This window comes from Dendropsophus ebraccatus, chromosome 3 (assembly GCF_027789765.1).
Source record: "Dendropsophus ebraccatus isolate aDenEbr1 chromosome 3, aDenEbr1.pat, whole genome shotgun sequence".
Classification (NCBI taxonomy): Eukaryota; Metazoa; Chordata; class Amphibia; order Anura; family Hylidae; genus Dendropsophus; species Dendropsophus ebraccatus.
The window spans coordinates 136,631,132-136,648,027 of NC_091456.1; the positions used below are offsets into that span (position 1 = coordinate 136,631,132).

General features: G+C 41.3%; 1 protein-coding gene across 6 annotated transcripts in view; it reads left to right on the plus strand.

Moving 5' to 3' along the window:
* The window catches only part of PDE4D (phosphodiesterase 4D), a 968,497-nt gene that overhangs the window by 456,684 nt on the left and 494,917 nt on the right, over positions 1-16,896 (plus strand). The window contains exon 1 of one of the 6 annotated variants that reach the window (XM_069962739.1): positions 6,495-7,031. The exons of the other annotated variants lie outside the window; for them this stretch is intronic. Coding sequence (XP_069818840.1) covers positions 6,757-7,031 — 275 coding nt within the window. The 5' untranslated portion in view covers positions 6,495-6,756. Of the gene's footprint in view, positions 1-6,494; positions 7,032-16,896 lie in introns of those variants that run through there. 6 annotated transcript variants of the gene reach the window in all.

Consider the following 16,896-nt stretch of genomic DNA (forward strand, 5'->3'; position numbering starts at 1 on the left):
TATAACTGGGGGCAGCACACAGCGGTCTTAATTACATTGGGACTGCACAGAAGTGCCTATATGCCTCACTACTATACTGGGGCACAGAACATACCTAATTATTAAGTGGGGGGCACAGGGACACCTTTAATCTGTGGGGGCACAGAGGGGCGTAACTACTATATAGGGGTACAGGGGACCTAACTACTGTATGTGTTGGAGCCTAAAATATTTCTCTGACAGATTCTGGAGGGAAGATTACCAGCCGGGAGAAGACTTCAAGGTGGCTCAGGCTGGATGGGGAGAGAAAGAAAAAAAAGTAAAAGACGCTGATCAGAGAAGACGCCTCCTGTAAGTCACTGGATGTAACTGCACTCTGTTATAGGGTCTGTAGTGATAGGGGTCATGGTGTGGCAGTATTATGTTATGGCATCATTGGTAATATCTTCCTGTTTTGTTCAGAGCAGTTTTGAGGTGATATGTAATCTCTGTATGGTGGTAGGAGGGTTATAAGAAGACTACTGGGGGGGGGGCAGCGCATGTCGAGGAGGGGGGGCATGGGGGGGCCCCAGACATGACTTTGCTTGGGGCCCCAGAAATGCCAAGACCGCCCCTGCCTATAGCTGCAAGCAAGTAGCTGTACACAGTGTGGATGGATGTACACTTAGCCAGTCCTGGACATAGATTCGTGTTGCGCATTAGTTATACAGTTTGAGCAAAAGTCTCATACCCATCAGGTTGTCTAGCTTTAAGAAAAAGAGAGAATTTGGAATGAAGAGAGGGCATTGCATCTACTATTATAAGCTGATACATCTATACTCCCCACAATACACTACTTACAGTATAGTGATTTATTTTTGCACTTTGTAAGATGTGAAAGGTAGTATTTTTTCTTTGAACTGCACTTTTCCTCTGTAAAATTGTGCTGTTTAAGAAATATTTGTCATCTTTTGTTAGAAGCACTCCTTTCAAAATCCAAGCTGCCGGCTCCTCGGAGATCTTAAAAGCAGACTCCCTTGTATAGGTTTCCATAGAGATGCAGTTATACTTTCTGCTTACGTTAGGAATGTTCATGCAGCGAATGTGATATTTCTATGGTCTGGGATATAGTGCCCCCTTTTTATTACATTATATTATCAGTTTTGTACCAAAGAAGAGCTTTCTAAGGGCCCTTTTACACAGAAAGATTATCTGCTAGATTATCTGCCAAAGATTTGAAGCCAAAACCAGAACCAGACTATAAACAGAGATCAGGTCATAAAGGAAAGCCTGGGATTTCTTCTCTTTTCAAATCCATTCCTGGCTTTGGCATCAAATCTTTGGCAGATAATCTGTCAGATAATCTTTCTGTGTAAAAGGGCCCTTGGTGAATGATTTATCAATTACTTAAAGGGATTCTCTGCTTTTTAAAAAATTCCTAATTCTTTTAAGGGCTGCATAATAATAATAACAACAACAAAGTGTTGGGGACTGACATTAATCATTTATAACCTATGACGGAATCAGGCAGCAAATGTTCAACTTTCCTGCATTGTCACCACTTGCTGTAGCGGGCTCCCGTCTCTGCCGCTGACTGGCTGAGCAGGCCTGAAACATCATGTCTCAACCCCAGTCTCAGACCATAGTTAAAATATGTTTCCGGCTAAGAGTACCCCTTTAAATACTCGAGTCTCCCATTGATTTCAATGGGGCTTGCTACTCAATTCAAGCACTCCAGTAATACTAGACTCGAGTAACAAGCATTCAAGAATTTTGGAGCTCGTTCATCTCTTGTTAAGGTCAAATTAAGGATACCAATATGACTACTTGTAAAATGCCTCTTGTACCTCTGTTACATTCCACCAGCTTTGTAAAACTGAAAAAGTACTAATACTAGAGGGCACTCATTGATACTTGGAGGTATAAAATGGTGCAAGCAGCAGATATTAAACTTTTGAACCAGAAAATGCTGTATAGCCTTGGGATATGACAAAGAACTGGTCAGATCTGAAATTTGTAAGCGTGAAGCATTCAGTTCCACCATGGATATTAAATGTTTAGACTAAAGGTATAATTTTTAGAAAGAGTCATTACTTTGTTTGCTTGCCCTTTGTGATTTCTTTATGTAGGTTGTCTTACTTGTCTGAGCCTAATTACTTCCACTTTAGGACCTATATTGTAGTTTTTTTCCCCCAAGATGGTTCCATGCTACTATGGGTGCAAAAGAATACCACAGGAAGTGCCGAAGTACATTTACAATGCCCTCACACCTTAAAGAAGTCTGGCGGCAAAAAAAATGAAAAAACTATTGTGTCGGGGGGGGGGGGGGGGGGGGGGGGCGGAGGCACATAATAAAGAACGTCAAGCTCCTAGAATGTATCACTACTAGAGATGAGCAAACCGGGTTCGGGTTCGAGTCCATGCTAATCTGAACTTTTGATTAGCGGGGGCTGCTGAACTTAGATAAAGCTCTAAGGTTGTCTGGAAAACATGGATGCAGCCAAGGACACAGCGCAGGCATGGGGTCTGTTAAGCATAGTTTCTGTATTAGGTTTCCCCCACCACCCCGCCTGTCATTTTGATTTTTGCTGGACTTCTCCTTTAAGGTAAAACCTGTGATGGTTAACTCATTAACCTTTTCCAGAATCACCTTGACTTGCCCTATTGTGTGTCTGTAATTTGCACGCCAATCACGCTTGTTCTGCTACAACCCTGTAGTTACACCCTATATCAAAGGTGCCACTTACACATTACTTACTTGGAGGAGGATGATTACTGCAAACTTGGGTCCCTCTATCAGTCTTTCTCCGGCACAAAAAATAATACAACCTTATTATAGCATATTATAACATTACAAAAAGGAAGTGAAGCCTTGATGCAGTAGTAAGTGCAGGGAAAAAAAGCACTTTATGTGCCTTTCCCGTAATAAGTGTATATTGGTCATTTGTATAACTTTTGGGGGGCAATACAATACTTTAATAAAAATTTTCACTGGACTTCTCCTTTAAATAGCCAAAAACATTTCTATTTAAAGCATGCAAGCCATTTCATGTAACCTTTAACTTAATTGTCATGCGTGTGCAAATAAGCAGAACAATTTCTGACTATTTTATATCTGGTATATGGCATTTTTCACCATTTGTTCTGTATGTAGACTTCATCTCTAATATTTAGTTGTACCTGAGATTGTGGGTGGATAAAAGTAGTTATGACATCTCTTATACACTACACACACACAAGTCTCTATAGTACACTTATAGAAGCAGCAGCACAGAGGAAATCATAGACTAGTACTGAGAAGTTGTGAGTCCAGGACTTCACTGGACATACTATAAGCATTCTCGTTCTCTACAGCCACCTCCTGGACAGCATATAACCTAATCCCTCAGTGAGCTGATATTCCATTTCCTCTCTCAATATGGACTTGAGCTTTTTTTCCCTCCACAGAAATGAGTTTAGGAGGATGGAGGATGAAAGGATTCTAATTAACGTAGAAAGAGGCATTTTTCTCTGATAAGGTACATTGCAGAGTTTCCTACTGTATCTTTGCTCTTCTTATTGATGTATGCATCAAATATTGTTGAAACAACTTTTTTAACCCCATCCCCAGCAATACCCACAAATGACCCAGAAATGCTACAAATGTAGCCTCATATAGAAACATTACATTATTACAGTCTCATCAGCAAAGTCACAAGAAAGGACACAGAAACACAATTCTCAACATGTTAACTGTGTTTTAGCACTCAATATATTAATCCATGTTTTATTTCTGGCTGGTGCTAACAAATTTGTATGCTTTTTGGGGATCTGTGGCATGGAGGTATTGTTGAGAGCATGATGGCAATATTCTATTGATGAGCAAGGTTCATTGAAGTATCAGTAATGGTCTCTCCATTGCGTTTTACACTAAGTTAAGAGAAATGCGTCAAGATAATGAACATTGCCAGGAGTGCTCTGTAACTTCAATCGGTAATTAACTCTGACCCAATTACTTCCACTATAATTGTATCATCAAGATCTGCACACTCTCCTGTAGAGGATACAAGCAGCTCTATTAGATTATGTTATATTATCTTTTTAAAATAGATGAAAACCTACTGAAAAAAATGATGAAGTTCATCTGTATAAATATTCTCTAGGAAGGCAAAAGTGCCCTTCGGTCTAATTTACATGCAAACCTGAGGGCAGAGGGAACATGAACATAGAAGAAAAAAAAAAAAAAAAAAAACATTATTTTAGTAGAAAAAGAATGGCACATTTTTGTATTTACTATTATCACAGTGACCTTAACAATACATTTTAAACATTTGATAAAAAAAAAAAATTGTGGTGGCCAGTATGTATAACAGTATGCAGTTAGCACCTAAGCTCCCTCTAGTGGTGGATGCAGGTAGCCAGCATATTATCTTTGTAATCTATGCTAAGGTTTTGAATCTGTAAATCATAAAAAAAGTATCTGCAACCACTATATTTAGATATATTTTAAAATTTATTAGTGGATACTTAAAAAACAATGCTAATAAAACAATTAAATTAGATTAAGGGGGACAAGAACCAGTATAGGTGATCTCCTGAGCAATATAATATATATATATATATGGTGGAATTTGGAGTATTAGCTTATTCTGCTAGTTGCTGTTCACGGTCTCCTAAGCAACAGACTACACTTGCTTTGTCAGCATTTACTGAAATTTACTGAAGTGGCAGATGCAGAATGAAAAAAAAAAAAAATAATCCTGCAACTGACGTATTTACCGGCATGCAGAAACTCCCAGAAAAACTGAATATATACTTTACATTTATTTTTAGTTTTTTTTTTATTTATGCTGACTGAATACTTATTATTTCATATAAATAAGTTATTTTATATGCTCATTAAAGGCAACCTGTCTCCCCCGGAGGGCCCAACGAACCCACCCTACCCCTGGATAAGTATGGGACTTACCCCATCCTTCCCGTCCTGCTCCGGATGCGGGTCCCGCCACGGGGACATGGCTGTCTGACCATCTGCGCGCTCAATATGCTAATAAGCAGAGATGAGTCTGCCGTCCATAGAAAAACAATGCTCCAATGATTTCCCATGGACGTCGGACTCATCTCCGCTCTTTCGCATATTTAGGGCGCAGATCAGTGGGTGGCCGTATCTCTGCGGTGGGACCGAAAGGGTGAGGTTAGTATAGGGGGCCGTATCAAGGGGTAGGGTAGGTTTGAGGGGCCATCCAGGGGTGACAGGTTCCCTTTAAAGGTATGTTCACACTATGGAATAAGCAAGTAATTTCAAGCGTCATACTTGTTGCTGTGCTGCTCTTGGGTTCAGGCAGCAAATTTGCCTTCTGCAGATGTTTTGTCAGTCTGCATACTGATATAACAGTAACCCTTGGTGCACCCTTCAACTCCGGTCACAGACGCCAGGAGTGCACTAACAATCACTCCCCTTAGGAATTGCATTCCTAAGCCAAATAAATAGCTTTTTAGAACCCCCTAAGTAATAACATTTATCAATAGTGATACAAGCTACATGACTGAGAAATAAAGAGGCCATGTATGTCAGGAAGAATTCTGTGCTGTACTCAGCTATCTCCAGTGGCTCCATAGAGAATGAATGGAACAGGGGGTCACTCGCCAACCTGCGGCTCCATGCAAAACAAAGGAATCAAGGTGCCCTTTTACAGATCCCCAGGGCAGTCTAGAGGTCGGACCTCCTGCATTTTCATATGTAACCCTTATCGTGTGGATAGGGGAAAACTAAAAAAATAACTTGGCAAATCCCTTTAAAGGGGTTATCCAGCACTACAAAAACATGGCCACTTTTCCCCCTACTGTTGTCTCAAGTTCAGGTGCAGTTTGCAATTAAGCTCCATTTACTTCAATGGAACAGAGTTTCAAAACTCCACCCAAACCGGAGACAACAGTAGGGGGAAAGTGGCCATGTTTTTGTAGCGCTGGATAACCCCTTTAAGGTTGTATTGTGACTCTACCAGACGTGTCTTTTGTTGTCAAAACAAATTAAATATTTGATTTTGAAAAAGAAAAAGTAAACAAAACTATTCAAACAAACTTCTTCAAATTAAGGAAAATGGATTCTTTCTAGCAATCGGGATTTATGTTCTTTATTAGCAGAGCAAACTCCAAAGTGTTTGCTATCAATCTAATGATTGCTGGGAGCTGCAGGATCTGGAGGCTGCTCCTGTCTGTGTGTGGGTGCAGCAGGTATTTCCACACACTCTCAGCACTGCAGCATTTTCCAGCTCATAGAACTAATAATTTATGGTTGAACTATCAATAAATTACATTATGTCTCTGCCTCTCTACCTGCACATACAGCAAAGCAGATGGCAGGAAAGGAAGAATATTCCGGTTGACTTCTTGTCTAAGGATCCCTGGCAGTGTACTGCACTATAGGAAGAGAGGCTGCCAGCCACATGAACAGGCGTTCACTTGCCTCCTCCCTCTACTTTCTATGTACATAGACACAGCTGCAGTGGAGGACTTGTAATAGTTTAGCAGAACCTGTAGGGCTCTGACAAGGCAGCTCTAATGCAGGCTCAGTCCTGGTCTTCTCATCATTGCCCACAGAGCCAAGGATACTGAGGAGAGGAGGGGGATGTTAGACAGGCTTCAGTGGAGGAGTTAGTCTGCTGGGTGGACACATCACTGGACACAGGAGCTGAGGAGGAGATCCACACCATGTTGCTAACAGAAGAGTAAACTGCAAGGGCTGCTCTGCAGCAAGCAGGTAGCTCTCCTCCCAACACCTCCCTATCTTCAAGACTTAGCTAAACTTGCAGAGAAGACATGGCTCAGCAGCAGGCACCAAGCTCAGACACCCTGGCAGTCCCTGAAGTGGATAATACTCACTGCCCTAACCCCTGGCTGAATGAGGATCTGGTCAAGACTTTAAGGGAGAACCTGTTGCAGCATGAGAAGTCCAAAGCCACCAGGAAGACTTCTACTGTGTCCCCCAGGTTGTCACCTATCATCTCCCCCAGGAACTCCCCCAGGCTGCTCCGCAGGATGCTGCTCAACAGTAATATCCCCAAGCAGAGGCGCTTTACTGTGGCACATACATGGTAAGGGGAAAGGTCCTGGGGATTACAGGGGGGGGGGGGGGGGTCAGCTGTCTGTACTGTATGTGCTGCGACCTCCTCCTATAACCTCTATTATACTCTGCAGGCTGCTGGGGTCATTCTCTATGTGCTGGGGGCTCTAGACTAGGACATGTTACTGGAATCTGCCAAAACATCAAGGGTTAAATCCACTCATAGAACACACAACCCAACTGACAGACTATACAACCATTAGTCATCACAGATGATACTGTCTGTATATGTGTGTGTATGTGGTGTGTGTAAATATTTTCATTTGTCTATCTATCTATCCTTCTGTATATCTCTATATCTGTCTATTACTTTATGTTATATGTATCTACAGTATCTATCTATTATCTATCTATTGCTACATTTACGCGAAATGATAATTCGCCCGATCGTACAGATAACGATGTCGGAGTAACATTTTTTTTTTTCCATAACAATCAGCGTTTAGACGGTGCAATATATCATATGGATCGTTTTGCGATCGTTTTGCGTTCTGCGATTTTTGCGTTCTGCGATTTTTTGCGAACGATCAATGACGATTTGAGAAGTTGTTGAAAGATCAAAATGAACGATTTCTTGCTTGTCGTTTGATTGTTCGCTGCGTTTACACGTACGATTATCGTTCGAATTCGATCGTTATCGTGCAAATTCGCACGATAATCGTTCCGTGTAAACGCAGCATATCATCTATCTATTTATTTTTAGCTTTCTGTCTATCTATCATCTATTTTTTTATCTTTCTATCTATCATCTATCTATCTATCTATCTATCTATCTATCTATCTCCTACCTATCTATCTCCTACCTATCTATCTCCTACCTATCTATCTATCTATCTATGTACTGTATCTACCTGTCTCATTTCCACCTCTATATACTGTATATTATTATTCTGACAAGATGAGCTTGCGATAACATATACAGCATTATTATATGCACTGTAACATATCATTCATATGGCAGGGCTGTGGGATGCATTTATGGAACTGTATAACACAGAGGAAGTTTTCTTGCTGTTCCTATTATTCTTATAAATTGTTTCCTGATTTGTATTCGTTTTATTACTGTTACTTGTATAAATTGTTGCATTGTTTGGAAATGTCACACAGAAAAGGGAGGGCACAATCTGTCTGACGTGAGTACATAGGTCTAGCCTGTGGTTTTTATGCTGTATTCTTGACTATACAAGTTTGCTAATACCAGTGTGCCCTTGTGCCCTTACATACTGGAGCTGACAGATTTCCCTAGATTAGTGTGATTAGTTTTTGCATATGGCACATTTTTTGTCCTTCATCATAGAATGCAGCATATTCATTGGGGTTGTACAGAGTGCTACAGTACCTATTTCATAGAAAATACAGGCAATTGTACTGCTATTTAGGGATTAGAAAATCTCCCAGATTTAGTCAACTCCTAAAACCTACCATAAGCATGCATTACACAGTTGGGAGGATAGCCAACCATTACAACCTACCCCCCCCCCCTCCAATAAACATATAAAAATTTCTAAACTGTATCACCACTAATAAATACTCCACATGATGACCAGACTTATAACCTCCCAACCCCATAAAAACAAACCCAAAGATGGGGTAAGAGCATTCAGAACATGATGTGGGTAACCAAAATTAGGGCGAGACATAGAGAAATTAAATTATTAGACAAATACATTAGCTGAGAATGTTGTAACCTGTGCACCACACCACCTCACCTGGCCAGTCACCTCTGCCTGATTTAGAAGAAAGGGCCCTATTACATGGAAATATTACTGGGTGAAATTACAGTCGTAATTGTAATCGTAACTAGCAACTATCATTTATGGTGAATGATTTCAGATCTTTCTCAAAAGCGCTCGTTTCAATGGTTTATTGTTAATCAGAGAAAAAGAAAAATAACTTAATCTAATAGGACCCTAACTCATTTGTCTTGTGATTGCCCCCTTAAAATATGTTCAGGAGCAGGGACTCCTGTCAAAGGTAGGAGTCCCTGCTCCTTTATGCTCCTGCATTCAGCATCACCTCTTACATTGAGGCTGCTCAGTGCAAAAGAACAGAGATGAAACAAATCCACAATGAATCACAAAAAGTTTAAATTCTAATGGATACCACTTTATTTGTAAAATGCGGTCAGAATCTAATTGATGCCAAATCGTTTAGCTCTTCTCTAATGCTGTTTTTAAGAGAAATCAACTATGTTTTTCTAATCCTTCCATGTTTCCTCTAATCCTTCTAACATAGAGGTAGACATACTGTATTACTATAGACTTCTAGAGACAGTTCTTTCGAAGAGCCAACACGATTTTACTGCAGCCAGGTAGCATAATCTTACATTGTGAACCCTAAAGTTTTCATGTCATCAACTTTAGTTTTTCATTTTTTGGCTCTAGGGATGTAGCCAGCTGTAGTGTTGAGATGACACGTCAGACTGTTCCGTTTCTGCAACGTTCTCCAAACCCGAACGCTCGGCATTTGATTCCCCGCACCTGCAGAAGTTGTATCCTGCCTATGGCTGTATCCATGTGGCATCCAACTTTGGCAGCCCCGAGGAATTCGGATAAAAAGAGTGTTCCCGAACCCAAACAGTTTGACAGGTCTGCTCAACAGAATCCAGCTCTAAACGCCATCCAAAATTGCAAGCAAACTTGGTCTCCTACAAGGATGGTCTTTTCAATAGAATGTACTGTATTGATATAGTCATACGGTATCTAAAAATCCTCCATAGAAAACCTGATCTGCGGTCTCAGTGTAATAAAAAGAAGGTTCTACAAAGGCCTTAATCTGCCTGTAGATATGGTATATAGTGTTCTATTATTCCAGTGTACACAGAAGAGCGAGAGCAGCTTCAGCACACATCGTAGGTGGTTATCCCAGGGAGAATAGCCCTGGATATAGCGCATTAATACCTGATAGAAACTGTAAAACTTAAAGCACATATACAAACAACAATGGTTTCAGGTCAGAACTGGTTACTTTTATGTTTGAACATGGAAATAGTGCATATAACTTTGATGGCATAGATATACATGAAAGAAAGGAGTTTTTGATCATTGCATTGTAGCACGGACTGTGTAAAAAAAAAAAAAAAAAAACAATCCAGTCCACATACCCGTACTACTTGTATCGGAAAGACTCATCTGTTGTTATAGTAACGCCACCAGAGACATCCTGGCAATTTGTGGGTCTGTGCATTGCTGTTGTCAGGACAACACCGTAGCATGGTGCTTATTTATGGAATCTGACCAGCGTCATGCCTATAGCTTGCTGAGAACTTTGCTATGGTCACGTAGTAGTACAGGGGAAGCTGCTGCAGTGGGCACATACTACATGGCATTATGCTTCACTCAGCTTGACAAGATTTTTAGTACCTTTAAAAGTGGCCTAGATTCGTCAAGATTTTGGCTCCTTTTTTTGGTACATTTCTGACCTGATGTGGGACAGGTGTATTAACCATTTACGTTATGCATTTCAGTTTGTAAAAGTAGGGTCAAAGGTGTGCGTGGACTGGGATTAAGATGGGTTTATGGACTGCAATTATTTAAAAAGTAAAAAAAAAGTCATAAGTGCGCTTTTTTTATTCAACTTTTTTAGCTTGCACTATTTCCCTTATGGAATAAATTTATGGTGTTACTGTAAGATGTACAGTATGATGAATTTAGCACATTTTTTCAATGCACTTTGGCATGTCTGCCATAGTTGTCTGCAGGCTTACACCATGATAAATTAGGCACTGGAGGAGGCCCTGCGCCTTGCCGCACCCCCTGCCCACATATTAGATGAGTGGGGCTTACAACATGGAAAATGCTCACGCCACCAAAAATCTGTGCCTTTTCCATGGTGTACACCAGGGCACTTGAAAAATGTGCCCCAGAAACTTTTATGCACAGTCTCTCTCTCTCTCTACTTAAAGGGAAACTAACAGCAGGTTAGAAAACTCTTGCCTACATCTTCCATCCATTTTCTGTAGATCTTCACTTTATTCAGTATGCAAATTACGCGGTTTGGTGTATTGGGGGTAGTACTACAGCCATCAATGCACCAATCTGACCAGCCACTTTTCTGGAATATTCATCTGGTGCTCTGCAGTGATGAATGGCTGGAATGACTTCACTACCACCTCAATATTCATGAGTAGGGGTGGACCAAAGGGGGATTGGTGCACTGAGGGCTGTAGTCCTACGCCCTGTGCACCAAACCACCTAACTTGCATATTCAATAAAGTGGAGATTTATCAAAAAATGGCCCTGAGGCTATATAATACATGTTTCACTTTTGAAATTGGCATATGGGGGAAAGTGTAGTGAAAAAAGTGGAAGATAAGAAGAAGTTCCCCCTTTTTTTCTGGAGGCAAAACAGAAATGAATCAATGATTAAAAAAAAATAAAAAATAATAATAATGATATAAACATAAATATTAACTTTACCATTATACTTATTTCTCTATTGACTATAAAGCTTGGAGATTTTTTTTTTTTTTTGCACAACTGCTGTGGCTCCGTGCTTTGGCATTCCCCTCTGCTAATTCATATTCATTTTATAATAAAATGAATAGACTTCTCAGTGGACTGCCATAGACTGTATAAATATGGTTCCTTATCATTGTCTTTTCAAATGTTATTGTGTATTTACAAAATATCATCAATATTTCAGTATATTCAGTTACCATGATCTAGCCCCCACATTCTAACACCATCCCTATTGCTATGTGCTATCCGACCTCTGCCAGTACAGGGAGTAGCAAGGGGTGACATAGATGCAGTGAATACTCTCCTTTACCTGATACTTTCTGTCTCTAAACATGTTTACCTGATGCTGAAGGCAAAGGGCACCTGGTAAAGCTGAGCAAGCATGGCAGCCACACCATCCCAGAATTAACCTTTAACCTGGTGCGGGCGGTTTTTATCACAATTGCTTTGTTGTGGTAGGTTTTAAGCATCTATTGTGTTGACATTGCACTCTTCTATATACAATGGAAAGCACTTTCCCACGACCAGGTAGGTTTTGTGTTGCTTTTGTGATCCTTTTAGGTTGTGTTCACATTCAGATTCTCAAACCACAGCAGAACCTGGCAGATTGCAGGTCAATGTGGTCCATTGATTGATGCCAATGTCTAACATGTAATGGATCCATGATTGTTTGTTTGTTTGTTGTGTGACCAGTGCACTGCATTGTGGCTTATATTTATGATGGAAACCACAAGGCAGATGTGAACAGAGCCCATACTTGGATGTATGGATAAGAGGAGCACTATTTTTGTTATTACAATGGAGCAGGGCACAGTCTGCTCATATGGAATTTTGAGCTGCCTGTGTATTCTGTGATACTATTCATATGTAAAATGGCTCTGATATGTGCCCTGTATGGTTATAATATCACATGTATGTATGCCTCACAATTGACAAATGCATTGCATCAGTAGTGACATGTTCCTTATTCCATGGAAATTGTATCTGCTTTGGTTACTAGTTCTGAAAGGGCATCAAAGGACACTACAATATAAAAGTCAAAAGGCATACACAAACAAGATCTGTATTTTTTAGCCTCCTATTTATACCTTGGGCAGGGTTTTGTGTAGTATTTTGGGCAGTATACTGTATAAAACTAGAATCAGATGTGGGCACAAAACACAAGATGGTGCAAATCTTCTCTCCGTCGGTTCTACTCCTAGATTTTGCTAAGAAAAAGTACTATGCGTGAAAGGAGCTTAATCTTAAAGGGAACCAATCACGCCGAAATTGCCCCCATTGATAAGGAAGCGTGCTGGTACATCAGCCAGCACGCTTCCCAAACATCCCCCTGTCCCCTCCGTCCCCTCTTTTGTTAGCCCGTAATCTTACTTTTGTGATGTCCCGCGCCATATGCTAATCAGCCCCAAGTAGTCAAGGTGGGCTGAACTAGTCAAGGTGGGCTGTACTAGTAACGGTCCTGGGCGCTGTAATCACACCCAGAGGGGCGTGATTCAAAGACCTTCGCTCCGCCGACGTCATCTCTGGCCCGCGTTCACGTCGGTGGCGCGCCGCGTCTTTCGCATGCCACGCATGCGCAGTACGGCGGGAGAAGACGCTGACGTACTGCGCGTGCGCGGCGTGCGGAAGACGGCGGCGCTTGCGTTCCAACGCCGACGTCTTCCGCACGCCGTGCACGCGCATGCGAAAGACGCGGCGCGCTGACGATGTGAGCGCGGGCCAGAGATGACGTCGGCGGAGCGAAGGTCTTTGAATCACGCCCCTCTGGGCGTGATTACAGCGCCCAGGACCGTGACTAGTACAGCCCACCTTGACTAGTTCAGCCCACCTTGACTACTTGGGGCTGATTAGCATACGGCGCGGGACATCACAAAAGTAAGATTACGGGCTAACAAAAGAGGGGACGGAGGGGACAGGGGAATGTTTGGGAAGCGTGCTGGCTGATGTACCAGCACGCTTCCTTATCAATGGGGGCAATTTCGGCGTGATTGGTTCCCTTTAAAGAAGTCCTGTTCCCTATAACCTACAAGATAATAGATCACTGGTTTCACAGAGGCAACGTGTCATGCGCCAATTGTTTGGTAAGGTGGTCATGTCAAGAAGCTAAAAGAGACTCTAAAATCCAGAACCATTTTTTGTTTCAATGGAACATAAACTAAACATAAATAAAGATGTGTGAATCCTGAGCATGCTCGGTTCCATCTGAACCTCAGCGTGCAGCATTTGATTACCGGTGACTGAAGAAGTTGGATGCAGCCCTAGGGAGCCCTGGAAAACATGGATACAGCCATAGGCTCATCTCTAATGATAAAGTAAAAGGTGTCAGAAAGTTACACAGATTTGTAAATTACTTCTATTTAAAAATCTCCAGTCTTCCAGTACTCATCAGCTGCTGTATGTCCTGCAGGAAGTGCTGTTCTCTTTCCAGTCTTAGGCTATGTTCACACAACGTATGAGACCGGCCGTTCCGTGACCCCGGCCGGGTCACGGAACGGCCGGTCTCTGGCTGGATCATCTCGTCCGTTACTTAAGTACCGGCCGGGTGATCATTCTGGCCGCAGAGCTCTGATGCAGGCGCATCAGCGCGCGCCCGCATCAGAGCTTACAATAGCACACAGTGAAGCGAGCGGCCGGAGCTGATTCGCTGAATTCCGGCCGCAGAAAACTGACCTGTCAGTTTTTTCCGGCACCGTGCGGGATCCTACGGTGAGAACTACGGCCGTAGTTTTACATTGTGTGAACATAGCCTTACACAGTACTCTATACTGCCACCCCTGTCTGAGTCTGGAACTGCCCAGAGCAGTAGTAAATCCCCTTAGAAAACCTCTCCTGCTTTGGACAGTTCCTGTCAAGGAAAGAGGTGACAGCAGACTGGAATAAGAACTGTTTCCTGCAGCTGATAAGTACTAGAAGGCTTAAGATGTTATAATAGAAATAATTAACAAATCTATACAAATCCATATTTTTTTTTTTCCTCTGACGTATCCCTTTAACTTCAGGCATTGGATAAGTAAGAGATTTTTTAAAAGTTTTTATTTTTGCTTTTTTCAATTAACAAAAACATTGCCACTAAAGAAAGACATACATGCAACAGTAAGCAACGGAAATGTCAAGTCTCTGTTGGCAAGAATGAAAAAAGCAATGTGTGAAATAAACAGCAGTATTAACACGGGGTTGTGTTTCTTCAATCAATTTACTGGCGCACATTCGCACTCCATTCCCACAGAGTTATACAGAATACTAGATGCTTAGTGCTGACATTGAGCGTTCAGCCAGTTGACGTCTTTCAATGGTCCTTTAAATACATCATGCTCTTTAATTCCTAATGAGACTAAAAGAAGATAAGATAATGTAAGAGATCATTGATTGTATAATGGAAGGAAAAGCAAACCAGTATCCTATGTAAACATGCTACTAATAATCCACATATCATGTAGTCCCCATGTCTATGGCATACACAGCATTTTATGATCTCAAGTGTAACTATTAAGTCAGAAAACCCTTGATGTCATGGAGACACGTCAACAGTTTGAAACTATTTTGTAGATGCTGTATGTGTCTTACTTTCCTCCTCGTCGCCATTCCGGTGCAGTTAGTGTTTTGCTCCATGGTGCAATGAGACTATTAGGAACAATGCCCGCCCCCATAGCATCGATCCGCCCTTTCTAATGTTAATGAATTGCCCCTTTCTAATGTTAATGAATGGAATGGACTGATCGGAGGCGCTATAGGTGCGGTCAGTGCTTCTAACGGTCTCAATGGACCTTGCAGCAAGAGACTAACTGCGCCAGAACAGCCCCCAAGGAGAAAGGTAAGACACATACCTTCCTCCTTAGCGTCTCCTATGCAGTAGGGACGTAGCAGCACGTTGGATTGGTCTAAAATACTGATAGTTCCCCTTTAAGGCTAGGTTCACACTACGTAAGTTTCCGGCCGTAGCGCGCTTCGTGAATAAGCGGCCGGAGATTTACGTAGTTTGCGTACAATGGAAAGTATACGATCTACGGCTGCACAGTTCACACTACGTAAGAACTTACACCCGAATCGTATGCGGCGCCGTAAAAAATGAACCAGACCATTGTTTCGGGACGGAAAAGCTGTAACTTACACCCGTAAAGTAACATGCGGGCCCATACGGAGTGGTGATTTCTTCATTTTTACACTTTGATTTGCCAATCCAAAAGGTTCTGTTTGGTGCCTGGGGCTAGCCGAAGATATCCAAGTAAAAGACTGCTGTCAGATCGCTACGTACGGCGCTCGGAAAGCGTACGTAGCTTACGGGCGTAAGTTCGCGGACCGTACGTAGCCGGCCGCAACTTGCGTAAATCCCGGCCGAAGTTTTACACGTATATGTCCGGCCGCGAAAAATGTGCGGCCGGACATATACGTAGTGTGAACATAGCCTAAAGGCTTATTACTATCTCAATATGTATGGTACATTATAGAGAACTTTTTGTAATGGAAACTTATGTGTTGTCATCACTGCCAACTTTTTTTTTATTAACAATCGGCAGAAATGTGAATACAGCTCTTGTGTATATTACAGGCTATATACAGGCTCAATGCTTAAAGAGTGTAGAACCTACCTGTATCTGTGTATTTTAATGCTGCTTATACAGTAAATGGCTGTAAAAGCCATTAACATTTTTATTATACTAACACATAGAAATAGGCAGTGTGCTATTAAAGAAAATTCTAGCAAAAATAAACTTATAAGGATCATATAATATGTATAATTCTGTTTTTTTTTTCCTTTGTCTAAAGCGTTGTTAGGAGGTCGCCTGATTTTCAGCTAATCATAAAGTGTGAGGCATATGTTGGGAACACTGATAGCTAGTGTTTAGTTTTCCCGACAGTGCCACCACAAGGGAAATTAGGCATTACACTGAATAGAAGGACCTGCTGGGTCCTCCAGTAAGAGACACTCTATGTTGCTGTACTTTGCAGCGAATGGGGTGGACAATTTCCTCTGATCATTAAACTCTATCCTAACCGTATGAAGAATATTGATATTATGGTAATGAATCAGTATTTCAAATAGAAATATATATGAAACCATAAAGTTCATAGGAAAAGAGATAAATAGTATGGCTGCTATAGTGAAGAACTCTCATAGACATAAAAAGCAGAAGTTGTTAAAAAGCTAAAATACCTAGACCTAGGACCTAATTCTATCATACTCATAATGTAATTCCATATACAGTCATTCCAACTATGAGGAAATACACCAAGCACAAAAATGATTAAAATACCCCCCAGTAATCCAGTTTATGAAATTTCAAGGGACCATTTTAATAAAATATGAATTTTATGTATCATGTATTGCAGCCACTTTATTATATTACGCTACAAAATCTAATATAATTTATGTTGTAG